A 10,951-nucleotide genomic window follows, 5' to 3' on the forward strand; every position below is an offset into this window, starting at 1 on the left:
AATGTTGAAAAAATTCCAATTGGTCGGGATTACGCGAAACGTTCGGAATACGCGTACAATCGATACAAATCTATAAAACGTATTTTTTAAATTTTTAATACGGGCCTGCATAAAAAAGTTGTCAACAACAACTTTTGGTATTTTCTCTGCAATTCCGAGCTGTTGGGATTTTTTCAAAATTTGTTCTAATCTCGTACAGTAAACTAATGAAACGTGGCCGAATATTACTGCGAGCGACTGCATTCGAAATATTCTTTTCTGGAAAATGTTGGCCAGGTCCGTATGGATAGAAGAGGAAGAGGAAGAGGAAGAGCACGCGAGGCGAGAGAGTAAGAGAGAAAAGAAGTAGCAGCGAAGGTAGGAGGATCTCCAGATCTTCTCGAGGGAGGACGCAGGAGGTCGCGAAGCGTAGAGCTAGAGGGAGGCGTCGACGTCGACGTCGACGACTACAACGAGGAACGGGGACGTGTTGCGGAGGGGTCGCGCATGCGTTTCGTTTTGTCGGCGAGGATGTTCGACGTTTTTTTTCAGTCACCGGTCGACGCTGCACCGGGCACCGTCGACGCGATCGCTCCTCGACGAGACCTGCTATGGTCTCTCAGATCAGCGGAGGTCGTCTCTCCAGGTAGACTGGTGTTCGACCAGGCATCGTCGTCGTCGTCGTCGTCGTCGTCGTCGTCGTAATCCTAAATCGCGCGTACACGATCGGTTCGGTTCGCTAACCGATGGGGACGCCGTCGCTTCGGAGTTCAGTTCCCTGCTCGAAATCCTAACCGAGTAGCCAGCCACGCGACACGCCACGCGCCGCTCACGCGCTCATCGGCATCATCCTCCCTCCGCGTACGCACGCTTCTCTCTCTCTCCCTCTCTCTTCCTCCCTTTTTACAATCGAAAAGAGGGTTTCGAAAGAGCGCGGCGGCGGTCGTTTCCCGGTCCGCTAGTTAGTGTCCCTCCGATCCCTCTGTCATCGAATCGCTGTGATCCGAGCGAACGTAGCGCTCCTGGTAGCAGGTGAGCTCGGCCCCGAAATCGAGAGAAAGGGGCACGAAAGGTGAGAGCTGCAGGTGAGAGGACTGGGCAGGCGCGTACACTATCCAGCACACGCACCTGGATACCCAGCCGCCGCCGCAGCCGCCGCCGCAGCCGCCGACGTCGTCGATCCTGGACTACTTCGTTTTGCTCCCGGAACCTACTTCGGTTTGCTAGCCGTCGGTTGCTCCCGGGTGTAAAATGCGGCCAGTGCGACGACCGTTTCGATCACTGGTTAGGCCGATCAGGATGACGAATGCTCCCGGTAGAACGTGGTAGAGAAGACCCCTTCCTCCCCCTGAGTGCAGTGCTTCTGTGCCCTCGAACCTCGACAGAACCCCTAGGGGGAGACCGGACGGCGACCCACCGAGTTCGCATCCTCGATGTCGTTGCGGTGTCCGTTCACGGTCTCGTCGCTGGGATCTGCGAGGACAACAGTCAGCAGCGATCTCGAACAGGCTTCCAACGACCTAGCATCGGCCACCGAGTCGGTCCCGGTTGACCCCCGTTGATTCGGAGACCACCCTGTACAGGCAAGATCGGACACTCTGCTAGTTCCGGACAATCGAGAACAATGTCGCTGCATTATCCGCAAGGGTACAGGTACCGATCGGCGGGAAAGGCTGCCGGGATCGGTAACGGTGAACAGGGGTCTGACAGCGACGTGGCAGAGCTCAGCGACCTCGAGGACGACGAGGACGAAGACGGAGGCGGCCAGGGGACCGATAGACCGATTCTACCCGATGTCGAAGACGACGAGGACCCTGAAGACGACGAGGACGATGAAGATGATGACGAGGATGACGATGATGACGATGAGGACGAAGAGGACGGTGACGAGCTACCGTATCCTGGTTTCATGCCGGTCGTGCTCAGGTACCTCGACCAGAACACACGACCGCGCAACTGGTGTCTGGCGCTCATCACTAATCCATATCCTTTTGGAACGTTACTGGCAAGCCGTTCAACCACGGTGATATTGTTGTTGTTGTTTTTGTTAATGTTGTTGTTCACGGTTTATCGTTGATCCGTTTGTCGCGTTGCGTCGCGTCGCGTCGCGCGTCGGCTCGAGTCTCGGGGAAGGTTTCAGGGGTTGTTTCGACCTGTTCGCGTTTTCCGACCGATGGGGCCGTAGCTATTAACCTTTTTAGGATTGTTTTTGGAAGAGAACTAGACCCTGAAGTTTTAAACAACGGCAACAATGAACGCGCGTCGTCCGTTACGTACAGAACGGTCTTTTATCATGTACAGCCGCTCGCTCGCAGCGATATTCGGACATTTTTAAAAAGACGAGCCTGTCGGAGAAAGCCTTTTTCTGCCTTTCGAATTTATATTCAACGCATTGACATCTATCAAATTAGCCTAATAGTTACCGAAATTGATGTTGGACAGTGTAACGGAACAAAGTTATGGCTGGCACTGCATTCCCCTCATGCCGGAATACGGAATCTAAAAAAGGAGAATTTTTCTTCTCCACGGAATGCATAATTTTACGACAGAAGCGTAAAACGGAAAAACTTGAAAAATTTTACATTTGTCAGTAATTGGTAATGGTATTAAATTTGTTCATAGCTTTCCCGGTTCAAGACTTTTTCCATACATTTTTAATCCTTTAATGGCAGTAAACTGCTAACTATAAAACTCGCTCGCCAACAGTCCTTAAGAGTTTTTCGCGGTATTAACATCGGGAAGCTTTCTTCCGCGTCCAAGTTCTTAACGTGATTCATTCGTGTCTTGGCGAGTCCGGCATTAGAATAATTCTACCTTGAAATGGAGCAAGTTCTTCGTTGGCTTTGGCTGCTGCAAGGTTCTTACATTTATCTCTATTTGGAATTTACTTTCCCGTGTATTTCGCGCGAATACGAAATACATACATGTACCTACATATACAATGTATTGTATCGAGTGAATTCTTCCGGATCCAATTCAGATTCACCTTTCCACGGCTCGTCAAGTATTTTTATTGCTTCGTGGGTTCGGGATTTTTAATAATCTCCTACTAGTAGATTCTCACGAATTTATTCCGCGGAAAATACTTATCGCTTCGCTATTCGTTCGGGGCAGATTTAATTAGGCTGGATTAACTTGGTTACATATATACAATCTATATATTGAAATTAAAATACCTAAATATATACGTATATGTATAGTGGTCACATTTGAAAAAAAATGGTATCTTCAGAATTATAGGGGCGCTTGTCGACGCTTATCTAATTAGTCTTACTTAGAAATTAATCAGAATGTTACACGGTACATGTACATATTTTCTTTCTCATTATTCATCTCGAAAATCGTGTATACGACGATATAGTCGTTCGACATGTTTAGAAATCTGCAGTTCGAAGCACTATTTACAACAACTGCAACGATAAAATTTATAAATAAATGAAGACTAACGTTTAGAGCGTTCGGTGAGTCATATGGTTCAACATGGCACGCAACGCGCGACGTGGCCGTTTATTGCTGACCGTTTCTACTTGAAATAAACACAGACACTGCGATACTACTTTCTATCGACCTTATTACTATGTTATTATTAGTTTGCATCGAATTATCATATTTATCAGCAGTGAACATGTTCCATCCGATGGAGCGTTTGGGGACTCGAAAATGCCGAAACTTTGCACAACACGTAGAAAGAGAAGTAGGCGTCGTAATAAGTAGAACGGAGATTGTATCGCAATATTCTGCTGAAAGCTGAAACTGCTGTGTAGGGGGCGGAGACTGGCTTCCAGACTCTAGAGGAAAAAAATCGCGGAAGGAATTGATGGTAGCCGAGAGTCACGGGTGCGAATTTCCAGAAAAATCTCCGCGGGCCTTAGGGGATAAGTGTTCGTCTAAGGCAGTGCTCCCCAACCTATTTATCGTCGCGGACCGGTCAACGTTTGATAATTTTACCGTGGCCCGCTGAAGGGGGGGGGGGAGAGGGACGTTGATTGTTTATATTTCAGATTGTTCTGATTTAATAATTTTAATTTAATTGTATTTAATATTCCTTGGGCGGACCGGTACCATTTGATCCACGGACCAGTACCGGTCCGCGGACCGGGGGTTGGGGACCACTGGTCTAAGGTAGCAGGCCGCCGCGCCGGTGCGGTGGCGTACGGTACAAGAGAACGTTTGTTCAATTTCTCCTCGGTGCAGGGGAGAGAAGGGGAGGTGGAGCAGGGAAGGCGAAGGGGGATAAAAGCGGCGGAGAATTGCGAAATGCTTGGCCCGCATTCGCGGTAGTTCCAGCCGTCCATTGTCCGCCCGCACAATGGGGAATCTTTCTGCCGGCGCTTGTTGCTCCGATGCTAGGCTGACTAAACTTTGCCCGGCGACCACGTGCGTCCCGCACACCCCACAATTTCGCGCACAAACGAGCATGCACACAGCCGGTATATGTATAGCTATATAGGCTATAGGCTATAGGGTATAGAGGGTATAGGGTATAGGCTATAGAGGCTATATGTATACATGCGCCACTGTGTTCCCGTGTACGCGCGCGCCTGTGTTGTGCACACATGGGGATATTTCAACGGGGGTAGAAATACGTAGACAGACGTGTTAGCCAGTGTCTGTACAAGCACATTGGGGATTCGTCTCGGGATAGGTCAATCAATGACCTATTTAAACCGCCTTCGGGCCAACCCGGCGCCGCGCCGACTCCGTCAACAGTCGACCACCCCTAACGCGGACACCGTCAAACCATGATCGCGACACTGCCATCAACACGAAACTCGAAACCGACTACTCGCTACATCGCTGCCACAAATAAATTCGCGAATCGACAGAAACGATAATATTACGCAAAAATATCGATTTATTACGCAAGGTGCGTCTCGCGTCTCGCGATACTTATGTATCTGCCTTATTTATTACTCTAGGAAACAATATCTAGAATGAATTTCCAGGAATTTCTGAAAATTATCAAAGTTCAAACTCGAAGGAAGCTCCTGCGCGCGGTGTCTACTTGTAATGTTATCAACGATCCGTAAAGGTGCAATTTTCTGTTACGCGATAGTTCCGCCAACTTTTTTGGCTCGTGGCCCACTTTGCAAAGTTGTTTTGTCCAGCATCGAGTAAACTACCTCCATTATCGAAATTTCCAAGTGCAGCGATGCGGATAATTATTATATCGACTCTTGAAAACTTGGGTCGAAGACGAAAAAATTCAAACGCGCTCGAAACAGTTGCGAAAAAACAGGACATACAAGCATATACACTTTATACTTTATACTTTATACTATACGAAGTAGTTGAATCGTCTAAAACATTGTCGAATCCCTCTGTTGAACCTTTGGCTCGTTATTCAGTCAGTCTTAATCGCGACGTCATTCCTGGACTGCGGATCTTCGTGCAAAGTAAAAATCGTCCGAGTCAATTGTAAGAAACAGAAGTGAAATAACAAAACATCATTGAATTTTTCTGTCTCGATAGTTTGGAAATCTGAATTTTTCTGAAAAATCTCACGTTAACGCGTCCATCCGCGAAGCTCTTGGATTTTCCTCTGTCAGCGCGAAAGGATAGACGCGCGAGCCTCGGCTGCAATTGGGTCGGAAAAAGCCCGCGTTCGCTTCCCCCGCGAGGACTACTAAACACTGGCAAGGATCGAGGACGCGCATAATTACGATTAAAAATATTTCGGCCGATCGAATTAGCGGTTGACACGAACCGCGCGAGGTCGTTATCTGATCGGAAACGGTTCTAGGTCAGAAAAGTCTCTCGTGGCTGGTCTCGAATGGCCGAGTGATCCTCGAAGCATCGCTGCAGCCTATTGCAGCCTTGGTTTGGCGAAGAGGCTCGATATAACAAACTTGTGTGGCCTTGCGGGGTGAGAAACACCCTTGGCGGTTCGCACCCTTAAGGGTATCGCTTTCTACGCTACTCGAGCATGTCTCGAGCACCCTGCTGTGTTCTTTCCACACCAACAAGGTGTTCAAATGTGCTGCGGAATCGTCCTCCACGCCTCCGTGTCGTTCTTATTCTATTTTTTTCTGCAGTCGTCCCGTAACGCGTAAGAGCGCGTGGCGCGTCGCGATTAGCACCGAAACACCGAGATTCGAAAACCTTGGATCCGTTTTATACAAATCTTTTAGCATCTGGTTAACCGTCTCGATACCTGAGAATTTTCATAGTTGCTCCCAGAATACCTTCTTCGAGATTTATCGACTGTGGAAGGCTTTTAAAATCAGAATTTTTATTCCATCAAGAATCGACATTTCAACTTCCATTAGGAAACTATATTACTTTGCTATATGTGCAACGAGACTTTATCGGATCGATCGTAGGTTGTAAGTGGTTTTGCACAGTTTGTAGCGTTAAACGCCGCGCCGCGTCGGTTCCGCGAAGAATAATAAGAATCCAAACTGTCCAATTAGAAGAACAAATTGGAGCACGTCGTGCCAGCGGAGGTAACCGAATTATCGCTTCGCCAATCGAGGCTGAACATTGCCCTTTCGCGGCGATCCGGTGCATTATAGCATCTTCGCGTAACCCTCTCGGAATTGTTTTCTATCGATCCGCTGCACGCGAGAGGATAGGGGTCGAACAGATTACAACAAGAGGAAAAAGAATTTCTCTCCCCCACCCCCACCCCCACCGCCTCTCTCGCTCTCGCTCTCTCTTATGCATCGGCAAGCTAATTCCATGGATGTCGGTGATGGACTCGGAAGCGCCAGTCAACAAAACAATTTGCCACGGCGCGCCTGGTCGTCTCTTGTTGTTTTCATCCTTGAGTTATACGAGTGCTGGGTCCATTTTCACCGAGACATACAAACGTTCCATCCAACTCTTCCAATCTCTTAGCAGTCCATTTAAATTATTTAAATGATTGCATACCACAAGCGGAATTTTCGAGTTGTCGGATCGAACTTGTTCCTTATCCTAGTTTCTCTACGAAAACCCATGAAATTTCAAATTTTGAACAAGTAATAATCGTTATTAGTAGCTGCTAATTACTATATCTTAGATCAGATCAAGTACCGTGTAATCGTCACATTAGTAGTTATCGTAGCTATCAACATGAAAGTTTTTGATTTTTGTCCGTCGCCGATGAACCGTGGGCCGTGGCGCACCGCAAGCTTGCAGACTCGGGGGAAGAAATCGAAATTTTTTGGCGAACCAAGTGCCGTTGCGGGTTGCTGCATCGACCGCAGCCCAGCAAAACGAAAAGTTGGCGAAACGTTCTCGGCCCCCGGGGGCGTTTGTCGAAAACAGGACATCGGACGGCTGGCACCACGCGGGTGTGATCGATTACTTCCGTCTATCTAACGATCCATCGGGGTAACCTCTGTCAACCTGTTTCTCATCGATGCTTCGAATCTCATTTACGGGACGCTTAATAGACAATCAGCCGGCCGGAGCGGGCCGGGCAAATTGTTTCGATCGACTGTCACTTCCGGCCGGGATTCGGGGCTGTCGAAGATTGCCTCGTTCGACGGTCCTAGTCATTCGATTATTTTTCGCCCGGTTTTGTAATGGAGTTGCGCGAGGCGAATCCGAAACGAGAAGATACGTATCGGTTAACCTTGCTACGCCGCGCCGCGCTGATCGCATTTAAACTGTTATTCTTTCAGCGTAAAATCGATTTTATCTTCGCATACATCGAAACTACAATATCTGAAAAGTATGCTCTGAAAATTCTGTTATCGTATTTGACAGGGCCCAGCGAGAATTTAAGAGGTGTCAGAACTTTCGAAAAATACATTTTTCTTTGCATTTCTCTTCGAGTATAAATGCTCTTTGGCACGAGTACAAAAGGATTTGTCTGAATTCGTAAAATTCATTTAGTTATAGGAGTTTGAACGCGCAGCAGCTCTCTCCGATAATAATCCAAGTTCCACCTAATCGTGGCCATTAAACGCGTAAAAATGATTGAAACCGTGTCGTGCTTGGAATCATTTTAATCGGAAAAACGTCGCGAAAAACAGTTATGCATATCGAGAAACAGTATCCGGTCGCGATAAACATTTCGTTCCTCAAGTTTTCGAACGTACATATATGGAATATGGAATATGGAGGGAGGCACCGTTCTAACGAGGGAAATCACCCTCTCGCACCGCAGCGAATCTCTCATCGATAACCTAGAGATTCTTTCCGCGTGGAGAGTTGACTTTACTTCTCCCCCTGTCGGAGTCGAAGCACGAAGTTTCTAAGCACGAGCCGAATGCTGCCAGCGAAAAACAAAGAGGAAAGTTCGCGGCGAGGAAAGTAAAGCGATCGGAGAAGAAGAATCAGGCCGAGATGGGCCGCCTCGATGATTTATCGCGGAAATTCTTCGAAATGATTCCCGGCCCCTCGCGAGCGTACACTGCTTGTCGATCCGAAAACTTTCTGAATTCGAATTAAAGCATCGATTTCCTGTAGCACAGCGGGGCTATTCAGAACTCTAACTATGAAATATGGAATCGTTGAATGAAAATTTCATGTTTGCTCGTGCCACGTGAAATTGATCGCGGTCTTCAGAATTTCGTCGTTTCATCGAAGAAACAAGAAACCCGTATAATAAATTATATCATCATCGCATCGCATCGGTTCGAAAATACTGGAGTTATACGACGCGCGACGCGACTATTTGTTTCTTTGGAAAAGCGTCTTGTTGTTTGAAAATACTCGTACGTCTTGTCGTTTACACAGTTCGTCTATTTTTTTGAAAGTTTATTACGGACATTCTTCGGTTGTGCTCTTTCGAAAGAGCTTCGAGTTTGCAAGCAGTAATGTTTAACGAGATTTTCGCATTCGAAATTATCTTATTGCACCGCAAGGACCACAATATGTACTCGGTCTCCTCGTTAACTAGTTGGATTTCCATGGCCGAATCCTCATTAATAAGACGAATATAGAAGCCATCGCGACGAAGCGAACATAAAACAGACCGAGACGTTAATTAACAAATAATTATAGAGTAAAGATATTGTGGTCCTATCGTTTCGCTGTACCTATATACGTATACCAACTTTTCAATAGATACTTATGTAGCATGTATAGTGTTTAACAATCAAATGCATATACATAGTATACGACACGAAAAAGACATTTTTTCTCGAGGTTATATTATTCTATTACTCGATACACATATATGTACAATATATTTCTATGTAAGACCGTCGACGATTTTTCAATAATAATTATTATTACACCGTGGATTTGATTGTGATGCGTGACAAAAATGAATGGATCTGCAATATTTGATCTATGTTCAAGAAAATAAAGGGATTCCGAAAACTTTCGATTCGGAAGGAATGTCATATTTGTCGTGAAATTAGTTTCGAGTTTCGACTCGACGGGATAGCATTTTCCTTGGAAACGGAAACAATAGATGCATTTATATCGATCTTATTAAACGGAACCGCCGCGCCGCGCCGAAACCGTGCGCCCCCATGTATTATGTATTTGGTCCAGTTTCTTCATTGCAGTTCTCGAAAGATTTCATGCATGTATTCATCTTCTATTCGAAGACTCCGATCAGCCGACTGCCGTTTCACCAAATATCTTGGCAACTGTGCTACTATTTTTACAATCGAAATCGCGGCAGCTTGAATCTCTGTGATCGTTACCTTAATTCATAAATAACAGAGTGATCGCCTAAAATGATTAAACGATATTTTAAACTGTTCAAGATCTTTCTGTTTTCCGAAGTTATTTCAATACAAGTTCCACTAAAAATTGCGACAGACATCGATGATGCGTTTAGAGTTTAGCGAATACATAGTACATTCTTCGGTATGGTTCGAAAATGGTCAAGTTTCGATTTACCAGATAAGATTAAAGGAAATAAAAGATAGTTCGCCATCTTCGAAACAGCTTCAACTCCAAAGCTGCTAATGCAACACGTGATACGCCGCGCGCCGCGCCGTTCGTGTTCGAGTTCGAGTTCGAAACCGTAAAGTTCTCCCCTGGGAGTTCCTTTTTATTCTCCATCGTTTTATAGATACATACAATATCGTTGGATATAGGTATTTACTTGATCCTATTCTTTTTAGTTCCATGGGCTTTCTTGCGCGTTCCACATATAAAACAGTAGAAAGATTGAAAGAATCGAAAATTTCTTGTTCGATTGTTTCGAAGAATTCGAACCAAAACGAAATTTAATATTCGACCGATCCTCATAGTTAAGGGGTTGAAAGACGCGAGAATGCTTCGAAAACACGGAAGAAAGTTATTTGAATAGCAAGTTTTCCGGATGCCGGATACATAGCAGGATCGGACGCATTGGTGGATACGTATCAGAAAAGGAATCGTGCTGGCGAGAAGGTGGTGAGTCATCGACAACCAAGGGAATCACGAGGAACAGGTGGAACGAAAGGAAATGGGGGTGGGTGTTAGAGCCCAGTCGATAGACGACGGGTGGATTTTCACGGAGGTTTAGGTCTCCAGGTTGAGAGCCAGGCTCGTTGGATCGATCAGCCATATCGCTGGAATAGTGAATCCGAAAGAGGTTGGTCTCGGATCGACAACCCGGACACTTTCATGGTTTTCAACCCCTGTGGCCAAATACGGGAATATTCATTTTCTCGTCGCCGCATCTATCTTTTTCCATCTACCCTTTTCATCTCTTATATACTATTCACTACTCACTAGATTCACTATACGCTATACACTCTATCTTGTATTCTATGTACATATGTATTTAGTAAATGAAACCAAGTCTGCGTGTATCATCTTGTCAGAATTAAAAGATTGCACTTATTCAGACGATTGCCACTTTTATCGCGGTACGTGTTTCAATCAAATCATTTATGTATTTCATCAATTTCCATGCAAAGACTTCTGTAATAAGCTAAGAGTCAATTTTTTGTTATCGGTATTAACACTAAACCTGTCAAGTACCAAGTATGTACTACGAGTCAAAATAAGGAATATTTTTGTTATTCAAAGGTAACCTGTAAATCCACCGTTTTAACAGTGGCACTGACGCTTTTTTGTCAATTAAAATATG

General features: G+C 45.7%; 1 protein-coding gene across 1 annotated transcript; it reads left to right on the forward strand.

Moving 5' to 3' along the window:
• The first annotated feature begins 510 nt into the window (after window positions 1-510).
• LOC143220841 (uncharacterized) lies at window positions 511-10,945 on the forward strand. Its single transcript, XM_076446432.1, has one exon. The coding sequence runs from the start codon at window positions 1,604-1,606 to the stop codon at window positions 2,054-2,056; it is 453 nt and encodes a 150-aa protein (XP_076302547.1). The 5' UTR covers window positions 511-1,603; the 3' UTR covers window positions 2,057-10,945.
• The last annotated feature ends 6 nt before the right edge of the window (window positions 10,946-10,951 follow it).

Source organism: Lasioglossum baleicum, unplaced genomic scaffold, assembly GCF_051020765.1.
Source record: "Lasioglossum baleicum unplaced genomic scaffold, iyLasBale1 scaffold1660, whole genome shotgun sequence".
In the NCBI taxonomy this organism is placed as follows: Eukaryota; Metazoa; Arthropoda; class Insecta; order Hymenoptera; family Halictidae; genus Lasioglossum; species Lasioglossum baleicum.

Coding starts and splice junctions, on each gene's coding strand:
- LOC143220841 (XM_076446432.1), top strand. CDS start 1,604: ATGTCGCTGCATTATCCGCAAGGGTACAGGTACCGATCGGCGGGAAAG.